Below are 23,966 nucleotides of genomic sequence, written 5' to 3' on the forward strand. Positions count from 1 at the left end.
AGGGAAATCAGTAAAGAGAAAGGAAGTGTTGTTGTTAGGTAGTTCCCGTGGAAGAGGTGTTGGCCAACTTTAGCAGGATGAACCAAGGTCAGAATACCAGGTCACCAATTTTTTTAAACCTAGTCTGGAACAGGTGACAGAGGATTTAGGATCACTTTGCAAAGATTTCACTAAGGAAGACACCATGATTATAGTGGGTGGGGCAGGTAATAGTATTGACAGAGATCCTGGGTACAGTATCCTGGCAAAGATTGCATCAGCATCGAAGCATGCTAGTGTTGAGTTTGTATCTGTTCTTGGGCGCCATGACTGACCTCATTTGAACTCTTCTGTCAAGAGAGCTAATTTGGAGTTGGAACGGTTGCTTACGTCGCGTGCAGGATCGCACATTCGTGTGGTTCCTGTTGATTCTCTCAATAGGTGGGATTATACTAGGCATGGCCTTCACCTCAACAGGAAGGGAAGGGTAAACTGGCTGGGAAAATAGCAGGAAAGTTAAAGGGGGGAGGCACTGTCATGAGTGATAAAATACCAGTGGTTATAGGGTTTAGAAAAGACCCTTTTTTAGGATAGTGAGGACAGAAAGAAGCCAAATTTTAAGAGAGGTTAGGACTGAGAGAAACCTTCAGTTTGAGAAAGAAACAAAAAAACTTAATTGTAGCTTCTTACATCAGCATAAACAGCCATTGGTTTAGAATTTTCAACAGTCAGCAGATATTTTAACTCTACCCATTGTTAACTCAGTCAATGTGAAATGTCAGTTATCTTTATTGCATCAAAATATTCGAGGACTGAGAAATAAAATTAATGAATTAATTATCTGCATAGATGAATTAGTCTTCAAACCCAGCTGACATAATCTGCCTCTCTGAACATCATGTGACCACTGGTATAGAACCTTTAAGTGTTACAGGGTTTAGGTTAGGATCTCACTTTTGTAGATCAGAAATGGAGAAAGGAGGAGTTGCCACATTCATCAGGAACTGTCATAAATTTAAGAACATAGACATTCATAAATTTTGCCTAGAACAGCATATGGAAGCATGTGCAACAGAAGTAGAATTTCACAAAAAATCCTTCATAATATTAAGTGTATATCAAGCACTTGCAGGTAACTTTAATCTGTTCATAGACACCTTGAAGCTGTACTGGCCCATTTAACAACCAAAAACAAAGAAATAGTGGTTGCTGGTGATTTCAGTGTAGATTTCCTTAAAGACTCTCCCAATAATAACTTATTTGAGTTAGTAACACTATCATTCAACTTAATTCCCACTGTAAAGTTCCCCACTAGGGTAGCCAATTGCTCACAAACAGCCATTGATAATATCTTTATAGAAAAGTCCAATGAACAAAATTATATTACAAAACCAATAGTCAATGGCCTCTCAGATCATGACATGCAGTTCCTTCTGTTAAATGTTAACACTGAACGGGATATAAAATCTGTTAAATCTGAGCTCAAGAGGTTAATCAATAAGCCAAAAATTGATTATTTTAGGACACTCCTCAGAGATATTCACTGGACTGATGTTTACAGTGCTCATGGCATGAATGAAAAATATAACACTTTTGCTAGTAAAGCGCTTACCTTATTCGAACACTGTTTTCCCCAAAAACTTACCAATGTTAGAGCAAAGTCTACAAAGAAGCCATGGATTACTCAAAGAATAGGGGTATCTTGTAAAACAAAAAGAAAACTGTATCTGTCAATCTGAAACAGTTCCGATGTTGATGCTATAGCACATTACAAGAAATACTGCAAAATATTAAAGACTGTAATACGGACATCAAAGCAAATATATTACAAGGAAAAGATAGTCATATCAGATAACAAAATAAAGACAATATGGGATATAGTGAAGGAGGAGACCGGTAGAACCAGACATGAAGAGGGACAAATAGCATTAAGAGTAAATGATACCTTGGTGACAAATGTGCATAGTGTTGCAGAACTTTTTAACAAACATTTCATAACTGTTACTAAAAAGATGGAGTTGTCAGGTTCTGTAGATGCTGCTATGGAATACCTCAGACCAGACATTTCAAGTAACTTCCATAATATGAATTTGACCCTCACTACCCCAGCAGAAATAATGTCCATCATAAAATCTTTGAAATCAAAAACATCTAGTGGGTATGATGAAATATCACCAAAGCTAATTAAAGAATGTGCTTCTGAGTTAAGTAACATATTAAGCTAGATGTGTAACCAGTCGTTTATCAGTGGAATATTTCCTGAATGGTTAAAATATGCTGAAATTAAGCCACTGTTTAAGAAGGGAGATAAAGAAATAGCATCAAATTTCCGTCCAATTTCACTTTTGCCAGCATTCTCAAAAATTTTAGAAAAAGTAATGTACAATCGGCTTTATAACCATCTTATCTCAAATAACATACTGTCAAAGTCACAGTTCGGATTTCTAAAGGGTTCTGATATTGAGAAGGCTATCTACACACAGTGAAAATGTGCTTAATTCATTAGATAAAAAATTGCAAGCAGCTGGTATATTTTGTGATCTGTCAAAGGCATTTTACTGTGTAAATCACAATACCCTTTTAAGTAAATTAGAATATTATAGTGTAACAGGAAAGGCTGCAAAATGGTTCAAATCTTATAACTCAGGCAGGAAACAAAGGGTGTTATTAGGAAAGAGACATGTATCAGGCTATCAAGCATCATCCAACTGGGAACTAATTACATGTGGGGTCCCACAAGGTTCCATTTTAGGGCCCTTACCTTTTCTTGTGTATATCAATGACCTTTCATCAGTAACATTGCCAGATGCCAAGTTCGTTTTGTTTACCAATGATACAAACATTGCAATAAATAGCAAATCAAGTGTAGTCTTAGACAGATCAGCTAATAAAATATTTGTGGACATTAATCACTGGTTCCTAGCCAATTCCTTGTCACTAAACTATGAAAAGACACCCTACATGCAGTTCAGAACCTGTAAGGGGTGTCCCACGAGTATATGCCTAACATATGATGACAGGCAGACAGAAGTAGTGGACAGTGTTAAATTCTTGGGATTACAGCTTGATAATAAATTCGACTGGGAAAAGCACACCACAGAACTGCTGAAGAATCTTAACAAATCTCTATTTGCAATGCGAATTGTCAAACATAGGGGATATAAAAATGAAAAAGCTGGCATACTATGCAACAATACTTACTTTTATTCCATAATGTCGTACGGGATTATTTTTTGGGGTAATTCATCAAGCCAAGCTAAAATTTTCTGGGCACAAAAACGTGCAGTAAGAGTTATATGTGGTGTGAACTCAAGAACATCGTGCAGAAGCCTGTTTAGGGAAGTAGGGATACTAACTACTGCTTCCCAATATATTTATTCTTTAATGAAATTTGTCATTAAAAATATATCACTTTTTCAAACCAACAGCTCAATTCATGGAATCAATACTAGAAATAAGAATAATCTTCACAAGGATTTAAAGTCACTTAGTCTTGTACAAAAAGGTGTGCATTATTCAGGAACACACATTTTCAATAACTTGCCAGCAGCCATAAAAAGCTTAACAACCAATGAAATTCAGTGTAAGAGAAGCCTAAAGGATTTATTGGTGGCCAACTCCTTCTACTCCATTGATGAATTTCTCAGTAGTACCAACTGATTTGTGTGTGTGTGTGTGTGTGTGTATATATATATATAAATACTGCACAATTTCAGTGCAGTAATGTGTTCATTGTAAATAAGTGTGTGTGTGTGTGTGTGTGTGTGTGTGCAAGTACAATCTAACTTCTGCACCATTTCAGTGCAGTAATGTGTTCATTGTAAATAAGTATTATAGTAGTTGTATTACGTGTTTATTACCTTATAAATAAATAAATAAATAAACTTTTTTATTTTAAATTCAGTGCATTAGTATTTGTAAAATGATTCTTTCATATAGGGTTCATTAAAAACTGATGATCATTCCACTTGGGACCTGTGGAATAATAGTACATTAGCTTATTTCTTTGAGTTGTATATGTATTGTCGTTTTTCTGACATGTTCCACATCCTGGAGGACCTCCTCACTATGGATCAATTGGAATGAAAGTAAATCTTATCTAATCTAATCTACAACTAGGTCAATAGAGATGAATCACTTGCACTGATTGAGGAAGATCAGATGTAGTAATTGGCCACAACATAGTTAACAGAATCATCCAGGCATTAATGTGATACAATTTAAGGAAACCACAGAGAAAATAACTTTGAATGACCAAAAACGGATCCATAGCTACTCTTACCAAATGAGAGTAGTTTATCTTAACTACTGTAATCACTTTGCTCAATTTCTTATGGACTGAAAAAAGAGTAGCGATAGTAAATACTGTTGCTGGCAGACTAATATCCCAGAAATTGTGTAATTTCAGCAGTCAGGTTGAGATTCAAAACTTTCGTCCCTCACTACTCAGTGAACTACAGAAGTTAGATTAGATTAAATTACATTACATTAGATTAAGTTTACATTCCATAGATACCCAGAAATGACATGATTCTCGTGGACATGGAACAAATCAGAAAGTAAAACATAAAAAACACGAAACGTTTGAATAACACTACCCTCATCACATGCCAAGAGTGTGTCAAAATATGTGAATACATTACAGTAAATTAATATACTGTCAGAATGAAAGATTGTTATGCCTTTTAATAAATTTATCATGCACAAAATATCTGATCTTGACTATTGTGACAAAGTGCTGTCAAAACTGAAATCTAACAGACAAGCTGGCACATCAGCCCTGTTAAGGTATTAATTTGTAGAGTAGGAGGAGTTGCCTATCAAAAAGTCTTTCAAACTCTGTTGAAACTTTGCTTTATCTGAAATTATGTTTTAATGGATGCTGGCAATTTATTGAAAATGTGTGTTCCTGAATATTGGATCCCTTTTTGGACCAAGGTAAGTGATTTTAGGTCTCTATGTAGATTTTTCTTATTCCTAGTATTGATACTATGTATTGAGCTGTTGATTGGAAATAGAGATATATTACTTGCAACAAGTTTCATTAAGGAATAAATATGACAAGGAGTGGTTAGAATGCCAAGTTTCTTGAACAGGTTTCTACATGATGTTCATGAATTTACACCACATATGAGTCTTATTATATGCTTTTGCACACTAAAAACTTTTGCTCAGTTTGACCAGTTACCCCAGAATATGATCCGGTATGATTTAATGCAATGAAAGTAAACAGAATATGCAAGTTTTTATTTTTATATCTACATCTTCCCCAATTCTCACTGCAAATACGACTTGTTCTGGCACTTTAGCATGTCTGTAGTATGCCCTTCCCAAATGAATTTATTATCTAGTTGTAATCCCAGAAATTTAACACTGTCAGCCTCTTTGATCTACATGTCCTCATACATTACACACATGCTGGAAGAAAATCTCTTACAGGTTCTGCACTGCGTATAGTGGGTCTATTCAAAGATTGATGACAGTGAATTAGATTATGTCAGTGAAAATTTGTTTAGCAGTCATTTCTAAATCTGTACATGACTTGCTAGTTAGTGCAGTGTTTGTTTCATCTGCAAACAATTGAAAATTAGCATCTGGTAATGTAACATACAAGAGGTCGTTAATGTACACAATAAAAAGCAACACACTCAAGATAGAACCTTGAGGAACATGGCATGTGATTAATTCCCAATTAGGTGCAGACTGATTGCTCACTCCACAGGTATTTTGCAATGTCATCCTTGTTTCCTCTCAGTTGGGTAAGGCTCTAGCCATATCGCTGCACTGTCGGTGACACCATAATATTCTAATTTACTTAAGAGACTGCTGTGATTCACACAGTCAAAGGCTTCTGACATGTCACAACAAATGCCAGTAGCCTGTAATTTGTTGTTTAATGAATAAAGTACATTCTCCCTGTGAGTGTAAATAGCTTTCTCTATATCAGAACCCTTAAGAAACTCAAACTACGATTTCGACTGTATATTATTTCCATTCGGATGCTCAAGGATACAGGGTACTTATAAATGGTGGAAAAATCAAAATTTTGTTAATGACTTATTAAATTCTATAGCCTTTCCTGATTACATTGATTTTTTAAAATATACAGGGTGTTACAGAAAGGTACGGCCAAACTTTCAGGAAACATTCCTCACGCACAAATAAAGAAAAGATGTTATGTGGACGTGTCCGGAAACGCTTAATTTCCATGTTAGAGCTCATTTTAGTTTCATCAGTATGTACTGTACTTCCTCGACTCACCGCCAGTTGGCCCAATTGAAGGAAGGTAATGTTGACTTCGGTGCTTGTGTTGACATACGACTCATTGCTCTACAGTACTAGCATCAAGCACATCAGTACGTAGCATCAACAGGTTAGTGTTCATCACGAACATGGTTTTGCAGTCAGTGCAATGTTTACAAATGCGGAGTTGGCAGATGCCCATTTGATGTATGGATTAGCAAGGGGCAATAGCCGTGGCGCAGTACGTTTGTATTGCGACAGATTTCCAGAACGAAGGTGTCCCGACAGGAAGACGTTCGAAGCAATTGATCGGCGTCTTAGGGAGCACGGAACATTCCAGCCTATGACTCGCGACTGGGGAAGACCTAGAACGACGAACACTTGCAATGGACGAGGCAATTCTTCGTGCAGTTGACGATAACCCTAATGTCAGCGTAAGAGAAGTTGCTGCTGTACAAGGTAACGTTGACCACGTCACTGTATGGAGAGTGCTACGAGAGAACCAGTTGTTTCCGTACCATGTACAGCGTGTGCAGGTGCTATCAGCAGCTGATTGGCCTCCACGGGTACACTTCTGCGAATGGTTCATCCAACAATGTGTCAATCCTCATTTCAGTGCAAATGTTCTCTTTACGGATGAGGCTTCATTCCAACGTGATACAACATACTGACGAAACTAATATGAGCTCTAACATGGAAATTAAGCGTTTCCGGACACATGTCCACATAACATCTTTCCTTTATTTGTGTGTGAGGAATGTTTCCTGAAAGTTTGGCCGTACCTTTTCGTAACACCCTATATATATACGTTTTTTTTTCATTGCCCCCCACTCCCACCTATTCCCAATTTCAGCCTCCATTAACAATGAAGGAAAAAGCAGTGGTCTTCAGAACATGTAAAAAAGAAGCAAAAATACCAATGACTGCTGAAGATGTTTTGTAAATAAAAGTGAAATTCGTCTGATAAAAAATGCTCTGAAATTCCAGCAGGCTTAAGATAGGAAAAAATAATAATTGAAAAGCTAAATCAGTTATCCATAGTACTCATAGCTGCTGTTTGTAATGATATAACAGTGTGTGTGTGGCTTTTTGTTATAGAAGAGATTTCATTGGGTTGCTGGTTGACATGAAAGCAATGCCCATAGTAAATGTTTCTCCACTTTGTTATTCAGAGCCACAATACGTTTCTGCTTCTCAGTGTATGTAATGTTATAAACGTTTAAATAATTGGAACAAAGTGAGAGATTTTTTAACAAAAAATAAATAAATAAATAAATTTCGATGTATTATTTGCTTGTATCCCAACCATTCCGTGGTATGTCTCACAGGTTTCAGTCAGTAGATTTGGTTTCCCAAGGAATTGTTTATCCATTACTTTGATTTCCCAAGGATTTGTGAGTTCCACTTCTCTAACTTTGGTAATGACAGTTGCTGAAGTTTTCTGATGTATCGTCTGGATTGAGATCGGAGCTTGACGAAGGCGATGCAGCTGTTTCTGAGCATACAAAATGACTGAATCTGTAGTTGGTTTACAGATTTCTTCCACTGAGGAAGATGACACCTACCAGGAGAGCTTCTGTAAAGTCTGGAAGGTAGGAGACGAGGTACTGGCAGAAGTAAAGCTGTGAGGACGGGGCGTGGGTTGTGCTTGGGTAGCTCAGTTGGTAGAGCACTTGCCTGTGAAAGGCAAAGGTCCTGAGTTCGAGTCTCGGTCCGGCACACAGTTTTAATCTGCCAGGAAGTTTCATATCAGTGCACACTTCGCTGCAGAGTGAAAATCTCATTCTGGACCCTATTTCTCACTGGACACATACCACAGGAGAATAAGGTTTCGATGCTGTCCAAATTTTCCCATATCTGTGTTTTCTGTGGCTTACTATCTACAAGTCTTCAGTTGGCTCTGCTCTTTATTTTTGTTCAGTTGAGTTACTGAATTAATCTTTTATGGCCTTGATATTCTCTAGAAGTTGAATTCTAACCCATTTTCTAGCATTTTATGCTGCTTGAGGAAAAATGAATCATTGGCTCAGTATGGGCTACCAACTGATTGCTGTTGTAAACACTCATAACTAAAGGAAACTTAATTTATGTTACAGGTTGTTTCGTGAAAATGAGCAATGGCAGCCTTACCCAAGAACTGTCAAACACCACAGTTGAATTTCAGCATCTCCACGATAAAACACACAAATGTTTTCTAGATCATTATTATGTGGCAAATAAAACATTTGACAAAAATGTATGTGCAGACTGTGAAAAGTCGTATTGTGAGATGAATGATTACTATGATCGTCTAAAGAAAGAACAGGAAATGGGAGTCTGTGTGGATATTGTTGATACAGTAAGTAGAATGCAATGTCTTCAGCAGTTCGTTCTTGATTGTATTGTGTAGTTTCTTAATATGATGTAGTATCTTAAGTCTGTACTATACAATATATGAAATGTCTTCAAATCAGTTTTGAAGAAATATAATTTTTAATTTCGCTCTTTTAGTACCTAGATGCCTTGCATCATAGAAACCTTAGAAATACAGAAACCTGATGATTTTGGTAGTATTTGAAAAGTTTATTGGGAAATTTCCATTTAATTTGTCTTAAAGGGCCATACTCGTTATTACACGTAAATCTCCAGCACTTATTTTATACTTTAATTTTAGTTCTCTAATTGGTAATTGTTTTAACTGTAATGAAGATAGATAGTACGTTTTCACTTAAAATAAATTTATTTCCAGTTATAATGAGAATTTTATAAGTATATGTTTTGAGGTAAAACATTGCATAATACAGAGAAGTACAATATTTACAAAGAAACATCACCAACTTGACTTTGTATTTTTTGGAGAAAAAAGCACAATTGCAAGATATCAGACCTAGCAATCAACACCACGTGAAAATTTGTGCCGTAATTCTGATAGTGCGCAATTATGACCTAAAAGTGTTAAAGTACGCGCTTCATGGGTGTAATATGTGCATCAAATTAAGAGTAGAATGTTAATAAAATTTTGGCTGAAATAATTTTATTTCTGAGCTATGATGCATAATGTCATTTGTGGTAGTCACTACATCATGGACTTGTACAGGCTTTTGGCGTTTCATGTTCATCTACGGGAAGTATACGCCCCGGAACAACTAGGAATCCTGGAAAAACCTGGGAACATTTTAGGATTCTGGGAATTTTTCATTGTTTTAGTTTCGAGTTAAATGCTTGTAATTTTAACTGGTAAGAACTGATATTTGAACAAAGAATTTTACTGTAGCCTGCTGCTGCGGAATAATACTGCAGCAGTAAAGTACAAGAGAGAAAAACCAGTATAAAACTTAAATTACAAAGAAAATGTGCCATTTGCAACAACAAAACACAGTGCGCACACAAGTGTGTGCCGAAAGCAAGGTGCTATGAAGGCTTTAGGACAAAAATTGTTCAGTACTTTGTAACAACAACCTGCTTTCAGAGAGCAAGGCATCATTACTGTTTAAATTACGTTCGTTTGAGCAGATGTGAGTGGGCCCGTGAGATGTGCAGAGCTACATGTAAAAATTTTTCTGGCATGTCCAAGGTGCCAGATTTTCACATGTGCAGAGCAGTCATAGTTGTAGTGAGGAGCAGTCTCCACATGAGCCGTATGTATGTTTCATGATTTTGCTGCTCTCTTCATTTACAGCTCTCAAGACAGATGAAAACAAGACAGATTTCTGTGGCTGGGAACTATCAAATGAATTAAAATACATTCACACAATTATGGAAGACTAAACTATGCTATTAGTTTCAGTTTTCTGACTTCATTTTATTTCCACGTTATTGGCTGTCAAGCATTAATCACTTTGCAGAACAATGAATTTATTTTTGTTGGTTTGCTAAGCAAATTTGGCTTTTATTAATCTTTTCCACACAGGCAGACAATTTATTTGAAATGAAGTGTTTTGTTCCAAACTATTAGTTAGTTTCAACTGTTCAATGAATTTGAAGTGCACATTTTCATCTTCTGGCATGTATGACATTATGCCATAATAAAGAATGAAACATGAGATAATACAGTAATGGTAACCCAAATAAATTGGCATCCCGAAAATCACACTGAAAAGTTTTAGCGGAATTTTCATGAAATGCTATCTTTTCTGATTGCTAGACATCTTTCAACATTTGTCTGGTTCCTCCTCTAGGCCTGACATTATTTCTTAATTTGTGTTGTTTATGTCTTAAATTTACAGAATGCCATTCTCTGGAAATTATAGACTGGTAGCACACTGTGTTTTATCATTGTAACTCCCTGCGAGACTTCATATTTGCTACTGGAGTAGGATATAAACTGACAGTTACACCATTTCCTTATTTCACAAGCTACATTATTAATTTGTATACAATGTGAAAAGGTCATAAAACGGTTATTGTTCTTAGTCCTGGTGTGTACAAACAACTGTTCTTTTTATTTTTTCAAGAAATTTGTATTCCTTCTTACTAGCTTTCTGCAATGCTGTGTCGATGTAAACTTGAGTGGAAATGTTAAGTAACACTATTGCAGAGTACGAGGGGTGGGGGTAGGGGTAGGGGTAGGGGTGGGGGGACGGGGGGTGGAACACCTGGTTCAAGTCAGCACATAGGAAAATATAAGGCTACTATTAGTTGTAGAGTCTAGTTTTGAAACGAATATTGTGCTAAGGACTGCTTTCTAATTTTGCATTCCTTATCTGTCCTAAGTGCAATAACTTCATATGCCCACTTCAAACAATATGCTGCATTGCTGCACATGCTCGTCTGACGCCTCACTAAACATTAAATTCCTAACAGAGATGCGACGAAAGGTGTACGAGCAGAGCAAACATCAAGCACAGTCTTGCTCTGTCGTCATAGCTGTGCATGCTCAGTAACGCCTGTCCTCAGGTGCTCTGTAGCAACTGCAACTGTTTCTAACAGGTTGTGGGAGAATATTGCGGATAGTGGTTGGAGAGGTGTTACTTTCAAAGTATATTTCCTTTTATGCAAGATGAATTATGTTAACCGTGAGAATGTGCAATGAATTTCGTAAATCACAGAGCATTTGACTCTCATTCAAAATACTTAGATGACCAGCCATTCAAAAAATTTTGGGCCCAGAAAACCAGACATTTGTCATCATTTAAAATTTTACTGGCACATTTGTGTTTGTTATAACTGAAAGGGTAAAACATGCAAAAAAGACCATTATTATATGTGAAATGTTAGCCTTTCTTGTTGCTATATTACATGTATATTAATGTAAACCATGAACTTTTCCTGTTTGTGTGTTTGTGGTATTTAACAATGATGTTGCTGTTGGCTGACTACATCAAGTGTCCTATGCTCAATATATGCGGTCATTTTCTGGTGAGATAATGTGATGTGAGCTATGCTTGGCTGATGAAATCGCATCATAATCTCAATTTCAGAGCTTCAGAAACTAACATTATGCATTTGGTTGAATTCTCATTTATACTTTCATAGTATGAAAATATGCAGTGTACATGTTGTTGCATTTCAAATATCTTTCGAAAACATATTATAAAGTGACAGGTAGTTCTAAGCCATTGTATAAAATCTTTACTATTCAAAGGATTAATAAACTTCTTCCAATTGGAAGCATACTGTCACTTAACATGGAGAAAGTGTGTTATCACTTGGACAAATGTGTGTTAGTGTATTCTTAACTGGGAGATTCAACAAAAACCTGGGAAATTTTTTTCCTTGTCTATGTATAGAGCCCAGTCTGCATATCGATGTTGCTTTGTACATCCCTCTACATGCTCTGATGATTCTGGTGTGAAATATCTTTGTTTACTTGACTTCAGTGTGGTCCATTGTACTCTATGGCACCATGAGTCATTTGTGGGCACATGAGAATCCTCATGTAACTACAGTGTGCCGATATCAACATTGTTTTGCAGTGAATGTTTGGGGTGGTATGGTGGACAATCAGTTACTCGGACTGCATGTTATCCATAGCATTTGACTGGCAGAGTGTGTCGACAGCTTTTATATAATGAATTGGGTGGTCTGCTTTGTCATATCACACTCGCTACATGAACCAACTTACAGTATGTGTACAATGTTGGCTCTGCACATTTCAGTTGGGAGGCAAGAGAGTATCTCCATGCTACTTACCCAATAAGTGGATAGGTTATGCAGGCCCAGTCGCCTGGCCCACCAGATCTCCAGTTCTTAATCCTGTGGATTTCTAGCTTTGGGGCCATCTCGAGGAACTTGTGTATGGTGTTGGAATTGAGAAAATAGCACAACTACAGCAGTGAATTCAAAATGGCTTTGCAGCTGCGAAGACTGAGATAAACAGAGCCTGCAACCTTCAGAGAGTGGCAAGATGTAGAGCAAGCCACTGTCTTCATCTACAGAACATGTTCTGTGGTAAATGTAATTTTCATAGTTGTGTTGAATTTAGAGTCCGTTAATGTCATTGCTTTCTGAGAAGAATTAAGTTTGTGTTGCTTGTCTTACACATTGGTCTCTAATCTACTGCACAACTCTGAAATAAAGCAATTTCAGACAAAAAATTTATTTACATTTTATGCTTATTTTGAGGCATTTATTACCTCCACAAAGTGTGTACATTTTTGAATCAGCCTGTATACATTTCTCTTATTGGTGTGTGTGTGTGTGTGTGTGTGTGTGTGTGTGTGTGTCAAAATCAAAATGAGTATCTTATGAAATGATGTTTTATTTACCTTTTATCCTGCCAATCACATTGAAGAACTGGGCATCTTCTGCTACTTCAACAGTGCCATCTTAAAATCCAAGTCCGCAGCTTGTGGTCTCGCGGTCGCGTCTCGCTTCCCGAGCACGGGGTCCCGGGTTCAATTCCCAGGGAGAAGGGGGGGGGGGGGGGGTCAGGGATTTTCATCTGCCTTGAGATGACTGGGAGGATGGGAGTTTGTGTTGTCCTCGTCATTTCATCATCATTCATGAAAGTGGCAAGATTGGACCGATCAAAGGTTGGTAGTTTGTACGGGTGCTGATAACTGTGCATTGAGTGCCCCACAAACCAAACATCATTATTTTAAAATCCAAAGTAGGTAACACACAACAGAAATGTTAATAATTAAATAGTACTATGCTACTTCTTTAATGACAGTCGTTCATTTTCACTTCATGTTCAAAGCAGAGAAATCCGTAGCACTAGTTACAGTTTACAAATTGTGCACTTTGATTCAATGGAAAAGCATGGTAGCAATGTCACAATAGTATTTCACAAATGTCTTACACATTCCACAGTGTAATACTTCATGCGTGGGCATTAAATGGTTGCAGTGGGGCAGAGTGAGTGACAAACAACAAACAAATGGTGCAAGTGAAAATTTAAAAGCTGTCCTTTCAGAAGGCCGTAAACTTTGTGCTATCAGAATTATGGCCCTAATTTCCAAGCAGGATCAATTGATAGGGCTGATGGTGTGCTTTCGTCTCCCTTCAAATATGGGGTCAAGTTGGTGATGTTTACTTGCTATACACACAAGAAATGAGATTGCTTGCATGATTAAGGCATTATTCGATGTGTGTGGCTGGTTCCAGTCTAATATATTTTTCTCAGCACTATAGATTTTCATAAACAATAAATTCTGTGTCTCTATGGGTCAGTGTTACTATATAGTAATAGTGGTCCTATCACTCTTCCCTGGGGTGCTCATGACAGTACCCTTGTCTGTGAGGAACACTTCACTTTCAAGAATAATGTACTGGTTCTAATACTTTAGAAGTCTTCAAGCCACTCGTATATCTGGGAATCTATTCCATATGCTCATATCTCCGATAATAGTCTGCAGAGGGGCACCGTGTCCAGAAATCTGGAAGTACGGAATCTGCCTCTTGCCCTTCATTCATAGTTCGTGGTGTATCACCTGAGAAAAGGGCAAACTGAGTTTTGAGCATGCAATGCTGATTGTGATCATAAGCTTCTTCGGCTCAAGGAAATTAATAACTGAGAATATGTTCAAGTATGATGCAGCAAACAGATGTGAGGGATACTGATCTGTCATTTTGAGGATCCGTTCTTTTGCTCTTCTCATATACAGGAGTCACCTGGGATTTTTTTCCAGTCACTTGGGACTTTGTGTTGCACAAGAGATCAGCAATAAATGCAAGTTACATAAGGGACCAATGCTGTAGAGAACTCCTTCTAAAGCCAAATTGGGATTCCTTCTGGACCTGCTGACTTATTTATTTACAACACCTGGGGTATATTTCTCTACACCAGAAATGCTTATTACTGTGTCATCCATATGAGAGTGAGTCTGATGGTCAAATGATGGTATGTTTGTACGTTTCTCCTGTATGAACAATTTCTTAAATGCAGAATGAAAACATTGGCTTGTGTTTTGCTGCCACACCAGACTGGTCAACAAGTGACTGGATGGAAGCCTTAGACCCACTCAGCAATTTTACATAGGAGCAGAATTTTCTCAGGTTCCTTGACAGATCGTTTTCTTAAAGTATGGTAATGGTAGTTGTACACTTCATATACAGACACGCGAATTTCTACTAAGCTTTGCCTGTCATTATTTGTGCCTTCCCTTTTGAAACCCCCCCCCCCATGAACCATGGACCTTGCTGTTGGTGGGGAGGCTTGCGTGCCTCAGCGATACAGATAGCCGTACCGTGGGTACAACCACAACGGAGGGGTATCTGTTGAGAGCCAGACAAACGTGTGGTTCCTGAAGAGGGGCAGCAGCCTTTTCAGTAGTTGCAGGGGCAACAACAGTCTGGATGATTGACTGATCTGGCCTTGTAACAATACCAAAACGGCCTTGCTGTGCTGGTACTGCGAACGGCTGAAAGCAAGGGGAAACTACGGCCATAATTTTTCCCGAGGGCATGCAGCTTTACTGTATGATTAAATGATGATGGTGTCCTCTTGGGTAAAATATTCCGGAGGTAAAATAGTCCCCCATTCGGATCTCCGGGCGGGGACTACTCAAGAGGATGTCGTTATCAGCAGAAAGAAAACTGGCGTTCTACGGATCGGAGCGTGGAATGTCAGATCCCTTAATCGGGCAGGTAGGTTAGAAAATTTAAAAAGGGAAATGGAAGCAGATTCAGAAGGATGTAGGTTGCAGTAGGTACTGGGAGATGATGAAGCTTGCACAGGATAGAGTAGCATGGAGAGCTGCATCAAACCAGTCTCAGGACTGAAGACCACAACAACAACAACAACAACTTTTGAACCAAGAGTGCAACAGCCTCTGCTTCCTCAGCATGTTCTGAATTTCATTGTTAAGCCATGGTGGGTCTTTTCTGTCCTTAATCCACTTACTAGGCACGTAGTTTTTTGGAACATGGTTTATTATTATTACTATTATTATTATTATTATTATTATTATTCTGTGTCCATTTTACTGGAACTAAGCTATGTTAGTACGGAACCAACCTTTCGTCCACATAAGAACCCCGATCCATTACCAAAAAATTTATACTGACCTGCCTACCGGCTGACAAAGGCTCCACCGCAGTGTTTATGGACCATAAAGATTATCTGCCAGAGGACTCTACCGCCTGTCAAATACCTCCACATGCAAACCCTGCCACAGAAATCCCACAGGGTGTCCAGTCCCTCCTCAAATCCTTGGGCTCATCTCAGAAGCTGTCACTGTATCTGTGTCTCTCTCCTTACCCCTAACACTCCCCACGCTCCTACCTTCTACATGCTTCCTGAAGTTTATAAACCCAACCTCCCAGGACTCCTCATTGTGCCTGGTTACTGTTCCCTGACAGAGAATCTTTGCTTTTCCAGACCAACACCTTCAGCCCGTTACCCATAATCTACTCTTCTACTTAAAAGACACCAGACTTTTCCTCGACTAACTCTCCATAGTGCCTGTTCCTTTACTACCCTCTGTCCTGTTTATCACTATTGAAGCCACCTCCCTCTACATTAACATCGCCATTGCCCATGGCCTTGCTGTTGTTGAACACTACCATTCCCAATGCCCAACTGATTCTGATCTTATATCCTCCTTCCTGCTTGCCATGACCAAACTAAAATCCTTACCCACAATTACTTTTCCTTTGAAGGCATTAAGTACAAAAAAACCTGTGGTACAGCGATGGGCAGCCGCAGGCCACCATCTCATGGTGACCTTGTCATTGGCCATCAGGAGGAATCCTTTCTAACCATTCAGCATCCCAAACCCCCACCTTTTTCAGATTCATAGAGTACATTTTTATGATCTGGACTGAGGACGAGGACTTGCTGTCTACATTTCTCCAGAACCTCAACACCTTCCCCATTCACTTCATCTGGTCCTCCTCAACACAACAAACCACCTTCCTTGCTTGACTTAGTCCCATGCAGGACTGTTAATGAGATGAGAGAAGCAATTTGGGCAACTCTGTGTTACAGAATATCCACTGATGAGCACCCATAGTAAGTCCTCTGCCCTAAAGGAAACACTTCGTGGTGCAAGTATAATGGATAAATCATACACAAAACACCCCATGCCAGAAACTGTTATGGTAGAACTGAAGCCAAGATGTTGAGATCTTTCAGATGCTTAACACATGGAAAAATGTTTACATGGCAAAACATACACTCCAAATGAAAGCTTCAGTTGTTGCATTTGGGAATGCGTGCCAGAAACAGTTATTTGGGCAGTCAGCTTTTCAGATTGGTGTGATGGACACCATAATATGTTTTCATGTTGGAGTAACAAGCAGATTAAAAACCATGAACAGAGTAGGCACGAAAACTGAAGACAACATGAAAAGTGGGGTGGTATGAGTGGACAGGCTGAAGTTGAAACAGCTGTTAAAAGCATGACAGAGGTCAGAATAACAAAGAAAAGAAAGAAAACTAAAGACGATGAAAAGGACACTTGGAATCAACAAAATTTTGGAGGTGAAAAGTTTTGACATGTTGTCATTGAGAAGAAATGACATTCAGATCTTTAGTTTGTTTCCCGTAATCAACATTTTTGTATGCTTGTGTGTCATTACCTCTTTAAAAAAATGCATGAATAATAATCTAGTGCTTGCTTACACAGTGAACCACATTATTCAAAAATGTATTTAATATTTTAAGTTCGAGCGTGTCATCTGTCCTTAAATTATTAGGAAAAAATTGACTTCTAAAAAATATTTCTTAAAAATATACAAAACAATCCTGGTTTACTGTTTCAAAAATAATTAAAAGAATAAAATTTGTTTTAGCATTTTATTGTGAGTAGTGTGGAAGTACAGTGTAGCTAACACGAAAACTACACATAATTCAGTACATAAGATGAAAATCAATAATTCACTCTTGATACGTAGTCCCCAGATTTAAATTTTTTTTTTTCACGTAGAGGTCACAATATACTAATTTGGTTAAAGTTTCATTTTAATGTCTCTTCAGTTTTTGAGTTACTAAATTTCAAATACTAGTGCTAACTACGGACCATGAAATCCAGCTCCCCTTAAATGGCTCATTTCATACAGTTTTTGGTCACATCATTTTGATCCGTAACATAAGATTACTAGCATTTTCTCATATTTCACAGTGTTTCATATGCCCTTTTAAGTATAAATTAATCTATGCCATACTTTTTTGAATCAACATTTAAGCAGTAGTCATTACTACATTTTTGTACAAGGTATCTGAAGAGGAATGGTCAGTGTTCAAGGATATGGCAGAAACAATCATTTGAAGCAAAAACGTGCAATGAACACGAGTTATGATGTGTGTACCTTAAGACCTATGAACAATTCTTCAGCGTTCAAAACTGTGAAATGAATATCTTTTATTGCAGTCTTGTTGCTTTCCGTATTTTGAGAGCTGGTAGTATGGACCAAAAGGAGAAAAAAAAAGTCCAGTAAACATGAACTCTAAAGTGAATACCTCTAGAGCTATGGGCATTTGTTCATATTCACTACTGTGAAACGTATCTCTTCCATTGAACAAATGCTGATAGTTCTTTGCAGTATGGATTTTAGAGCCCATGTTTACCAGGCTTTTGCTTTGAATGACTGTTCCAGTCATATCTCTGAACATTGACCATTCCCCCTGAGGCACCTTATATAAACCACAAAATTTTTAAGTTACTTCCAAATCACTGTACATTAAATTGGAAATTCACACTTCTCTTGGTGGAAAATAGCAATACTGACGCAAATTATGTAAGGTGTCCATACCAATCTTGACAGAGAGTAGAGAATGGAGTAAACTTCCACGTGACACACCATTCAAACAGTTGAAACATGGCATGCAGTACAAAAGGATGATAATACTGAGCTTGTCTCTATAGTTGCTATTCTGGCATAGAATAATATCATAGGTCCATAAAAAATAAATAAGTGGTGTCTACACCTCAGTGATTAACGAAGCTGTAAAAACTTATTCATCTTTGTTTTGTGATCCCTTGACCACTATACATGTAGATGGAAGCAGATTGAAAATATCTTTAATGAGTGAAAAGTTAGTTGGGGTTATATTATATAAAGTTTATTTTTGAAATAATTCTATATTAATTCCTCAATCTTTCTGTTAATTATACAGATGAACAGAACACGTTCCTTCTGGAGTGGAAGACTGGGTTGTGATAGAAAGAATCATTCAGTTGATGTGTATCTGGTGTGTCTGTTTACACTTATGGCAATAATACCTGTAATATTTTACACATCTTTGCGGTCTCTGGTTAGGAAGACAGAACACAAACTACTTGTTCGTAAGTATCTTGAACTGATACCAAACAATGTAATTTCGAATACATGTATTTGTAACTTTTGTACATTCTTTGAAAATGTGTGACTTGACCTACTTCAATGTACATCAACAATCTGCATATACTGAAATACATCCACAGAACATTGCTGTAACAAAATTACTATGTATCATGATTTATGATAATCAACTTCAATTCTTCTGTAGGGACTTCACAGTTGTAGTCTCCAGTTTTATTCTCATTTTACTCATTGTAGTTTACTTAATTTGGCATTGTCAACCTTGAATACTGAAACTGTTTTATTTAGAAATAGATTTCCTATAGTAATGACAAGTTAACACTACAACTTGATCTCAACACATTGTGGAAATGGTTGCTAGATGATACAATGAAAATTAATGCCAAAAATAAATTGTTCAGTTAACAAGGAAAATACCTGTACTCCATTGGTGGTGAACAATGCAAATAACTGAGTGTTGCAGTAGTGAGAAACTTCGATTATGCTGACTATGTTAGAAGCATAATAAACAGGAACTATATGAGAAACTTTGATTATGCTGAAGTCTGCCCTTCTGCTTTGTTTTTTTTTTTTCCTCACTGCCTTTCCATTGGATGTCTTCTTGGTGGCAGTGGTGCTGGGATCTGGTTTGTGATTTGGTCACTCATTTTCTTCCCTTCCAGCATTCTGCAACTTTCATTCATAACTATGTGGTCCTCTTGTTGGGTCTGACTTGCTATGCTACTCCTTTTCCAAATTTTACACAAGTGCAGAGATTGTGCAGGGAATGTTGCACAGTATGACCTATGTGCCACTTTTTGCATCTTTCTTTCTTTGCACCTAATTCAGAGCTGTGTTTGTGGACACAATTCCATCCCCATTGGTGACAGTCTTGCTGTGTGACTGGTTCTCTTAACCCCTTCACACCTGACATGGCCTCCAGGCACATGACCATTCAGTAGAATGGAATGGGTACTACTGTTCCCTGCCAGAGCACTATCTTGTTTCCTCTTCTTCTGTGGTTTGCATTGCTCTCCAAGAAATGCATTTCACAGATGACCATTATCCAACATTCCATGGCTGTCGCGTGCTCTATCGGGACCATGCTGATCCCAAGAAAGCATCTGGAGGGATCTGTACTTGGGTTCGTACAGGTATTGTCAGTGAGTGGATTTCCCTGTGTACCTTTTTGGAGGCAACAGCGGTGCGAGTGCAAACAACCTCAGCGATTGCCATTTGCATTGTTTACTTACATTCACACAGGTCACTTATTTTTGTTGAATTGACTCCATCAGTTCAACTTCTACTCCCTGCCTCCCTCCCATTTACCTGTTTTCTCCTGCTTGGGGACTGCATTGTGCACAACCACCTGTGGGAGAGTACCAAGTACCAGTTCATCTGGTGGGAGCCTTCTAATTGAGCAACTTCTCACAGACCATGATCTGTGCTTCCTTAATTATGGTTCTCCCACCTGCTTCAGTGCCACCCATGACATCTTTTCAGCTAACAATCTCTCCTCCTAACCCTATGGCTTCACTTCATTGCTCACTATATGATGACCTTGTGACAGTGACTGCTTTCTGGTGATGATGTCATTTCTTTGCCACCGCAAGACAGACTGTCTAACACATTGGGCATTTCACAGGACCAACTCCCCTTGTATGCCTCTGGTGTTACATTCACTGCATCTGTCTTATTGTATTGATGAGATTGTGCAATGTGTGTCAGATGCCATCATCTACACCGCTGCAATTGTTATTCCCCTTTCTACAGATACCTGCTCCCCCTCTACATTGGCCAGTGCCATAATGGATCAAAGACATTGAAATATCTGCTCGGGATTTCTGACGAGCCCTGCAACCCGGGTGTATACACTCTGGGAAATCCAGGAAAAACTTGGGAATTTTTTTGTACAGGAGAAAACTGGGAAAAACCCAGAATTTTTTTTAGAATTCAGGGAATTTTTCATTGTTTCAGTCTTCAGTTAAATTTTTGTTATTTGGTTGGCAAGAACTGATAAACTACGAAATGTGTCAAAGGCTTTAGGATGAAGACTATGGAATACTTCATAAAAATAAAGTGCTGCCGATGAGAGTGACATCACAGCTGTTCAGATTAAGTTCGTTAGAGCATTTGCCAGTGGGCTCGCACATGTACAGTTGAGTTGGGTATGGGCAGTACATTTTCACACTTCTGACTACTTGAAGTGTGGCTGTCAGCCATATCAGCAGTAGTAACAAGGAGGCAGATGCTACCCGGAAAAATGCTAAGACTCACTACCTAATCAGTCACAGTAAGAAGCAATGCTAGGACTGCCATGTCTTCTCCCTGGGATCGTATGCCTTGTCACCTCAGATGTGGGGCCAAGCCCTCTGGTCTTACGGGTTGTCACTGTTCAACAACTGTTCTGGGTCTTGTTCTACGATGTGGTCTTTGTACTGATTCACTTTGTGACAGAATCAGTGTCCTCTTCCATCTGACTACCTTTCTACTGCAGAAGCAGCAAGTTGAAGATGTTCCCTTATGTTTCATTCTGCACCAAGCTTAATCCTATAATGAATTGTTCAGTAATTGGGAACTGCATCAGGCTGTTGCCACATCCCACAACACAGTCCGCGTGCCCTGATTCAATTCAAAATCAGATGATTCAATGCCTAAATGTTCTCCAAAGACAAAATTTTCTGAGGGTCTTCATCTTTCTTTGGTTCCAAGGTGTTTTGCCCTTGCAATGGCAGTATAGAATATTTGTTCCAATCCTTAAGCCAGGCAGGATCCCAGTGTCTCTTAATAGTTACTGGTCGATTAGCCTGACCAACATACTCTGTAAGCTGCCTGAAAGGATGGTTGCCTCCAGATTATGCTGAGTTCTTGAATCTCAGGGCCTTTTGTTCCCTATCAGTGTGCTTTCCGGGAGGGATGATCCACAACTGACCATCTGCTTGGACTGGAAACAGCAGACCACCAGACTTTTTCTAAATGCCAACATCTTGTCGCAGTCTTTCTTGACCTGCATAAGGCTTACAACACCTTGACATCAGCACATTTTACTCACCCTAAATGACTGTGATGTTTGAGGACCCGTACCAATTTTTGTTTATGAGTTTTTATCCCACCAGTTGTTCTGGGTTAGAATCAGCACTTTACATAGCTCCCTACAGGGCCAAGAGAATGGCATCCCACAGGGATCTGTGTTGGGTGTCACTCTTTTCTCATTGGCATCAGTGGGCTAGTGACCTGTATTGGGCCACTGGGCACTCCTGCATTATGTATCAACAACTTTTGTATTTGGTACAACTCCCAATCGGTAGCCTCTGCTGAAAATTAGCTCCAATGGCCATCTGGTGGCCCTGTGCATGGGCTGTTTCCCATGGTTTCAAATTCTCTCTTACAAAATGCGAATCATACATTTCTGCCGTTGTACCACAGTACATCCTGACCTGGAATTCTACATAGGTCGCAGCACCTACTGTTACACCACAGTCCCATTTATTGTGCCTCCTTTTTGATAAAAAGCTTTCTTTGCTGCCTCGTGTTCATCACCTGAAGACTAGCTGCATGTGAAATCTTACTGTAGCAAATCATGCTACTCTTATATGTATTTTCTGAGATGTGGTTTCATCCCGACTGGACTATGATTGCCAGGTTATTGGCTTCATGGCTTCGTCAGCTTTGAAACTGTTCTCAGTTCATCATCGGGGTGTGTGTCTGCCTTTCGGACTAACCCTGTAGACAAGCTTCTTGCCAAAGTGGTGATCTTTCCTCTTCTGATGTAATGGTATCAGATCTTGATCTCATATACAATCACCATTTGATAATTGCATGATCATCCCATGTATTTGATTTTATTTACATATGAGGGGTGTTGTGTTTCTGATTCACACCCTTGGATGGGATTACCAATTGAAATGTGCCTCACTTCCCTCTTGTGAGATCTCTATCTCACCTTCCTGAACTTTGCTCCTCATGTTTTCTTGCACACTTCTAGATGGTGCTCAGGCCAGAGATTAGGACCAATCTTGTCCAAGGTCATAAAGACTTGGTTGTCCCTGATCTCGTGTCCATAATGTCCAGTTCTTTAAGAGTAATAGAGTGCTACCATCTTTTACACCAACGAATCTTAAAACTGTGGATCAGATGGGATATGCATTTACATCTCCTCCTGTGTGGAACACCATTTGTTGTCAGGAACATGTAGTGTATTTACATCAGAGATGACAGCCGTTACCAGAGCCCTCCATTGTATTAAACAAGCCTCCCTTGACCGTGTTTTAATATGTACTGACTCAGTGTGCAGTTTCCAGCCTGTTGACTAATGTGATTCTTGTCACCCTTTGGTCTCTGGGCTACTGTCCCATTTAATAAACTCTGTACAATTGAGATGACTGTTGCAGTGTCACGCTCTTCCTTCTGCTTCTCATGGGTGATCATACCAGGTTAACTGCTAGTTTTCTTTTGTATAATGTGTCACCCCCCCACTTGTGGTTGTGGAACCTTACAGACTGTAGCTCATATCTTGGTGGTCCTCCACGCTAAAACGGACTCAAGGATCCATTGCTCGTAATATCGGCGGACAATTCAAGGGTGGTTGTACTGGATCTAAGTTTGTTCCATGAAAGTGGTTTTTATCCTCACTTTGTAAGGTTTTAACCTACCTCCGGAGCAAGGACAGGGTGGTTGGAGATGGGCCATCTCCCACTGTATGCTAGGTCTGAGGAATCCCAGACCTGACTTCCTTGACCAGGCTACTCTTTCATCATTCTTTTACTCTGTTTTAATCACTTTTAGTTTCAGTTTGCCTCCTTTCTGCCACACAGAATTTTCAGTTCTGTTTGTCTCACTTTGTTGAGTAGTTGGCACTCATGATTGCAATGGATCAAGGATGGGACAGCTGTGGATGGGATATTTCTTGCCACATACCGAGCCCCGGGGATGCCCACCTGCTGACTTTCCTATTTCCTTCATGTTGCTTTTATTTTTGATGGTACAAAAGATGTCCTTTATATTTGTAGCCTCTTTCTTTTACTGTTACAAATCTCCTGAGTAAATCAGAAAACTTCCTCAGTGGACATCTCTACTTCCAGATGCACCAGTCTTGGCTC

The 23,966-nt window shown here is 38.8% G+C and overlaps 1 protein-coding gene across 1 annotated transcript in view; it reads left to right on the forward strand.

The window, feature by feature from the left end:
• The window catches only part of LOC126100643 (osteopetrosis-associated transmembrane protein 1), a 94,244-nt gene that overhangs the window by 41,322 nt on the left and 28,956 nt on the right, over positions 1–23,966 (forward strand). The window contains exons 4-5 of the mRNA XM_049911272.1: positions 8,319–8,560; positions 18,704–18,872. Of these exons, the coding sequence (XP_049767229.1) occupies positions 8,319–8,560; positions 18,704–18,872 (411 nt within the window). The remainder of the gene's footprint in view (positions 1–8,318; positions 8,561–18,703; positions 18,873–23,966) is intronic.

This window comes from Schistocerca cancellata, chromosome 9, assembly GCF_023864275.1.
Source record: "Schistocerca cancellata isolate TAMUIC-IGC-003103 chromosome 9, iqSchCanc2.1, whole genome shotgun sequence".
Taxonomy (NCBI): domain Eukaryota; kingdom Metazoa; phylum Arthropoda; class Insecta; order Orthoptera; family Acrididae; genus Schistocerca; species Schistocerca cancellata.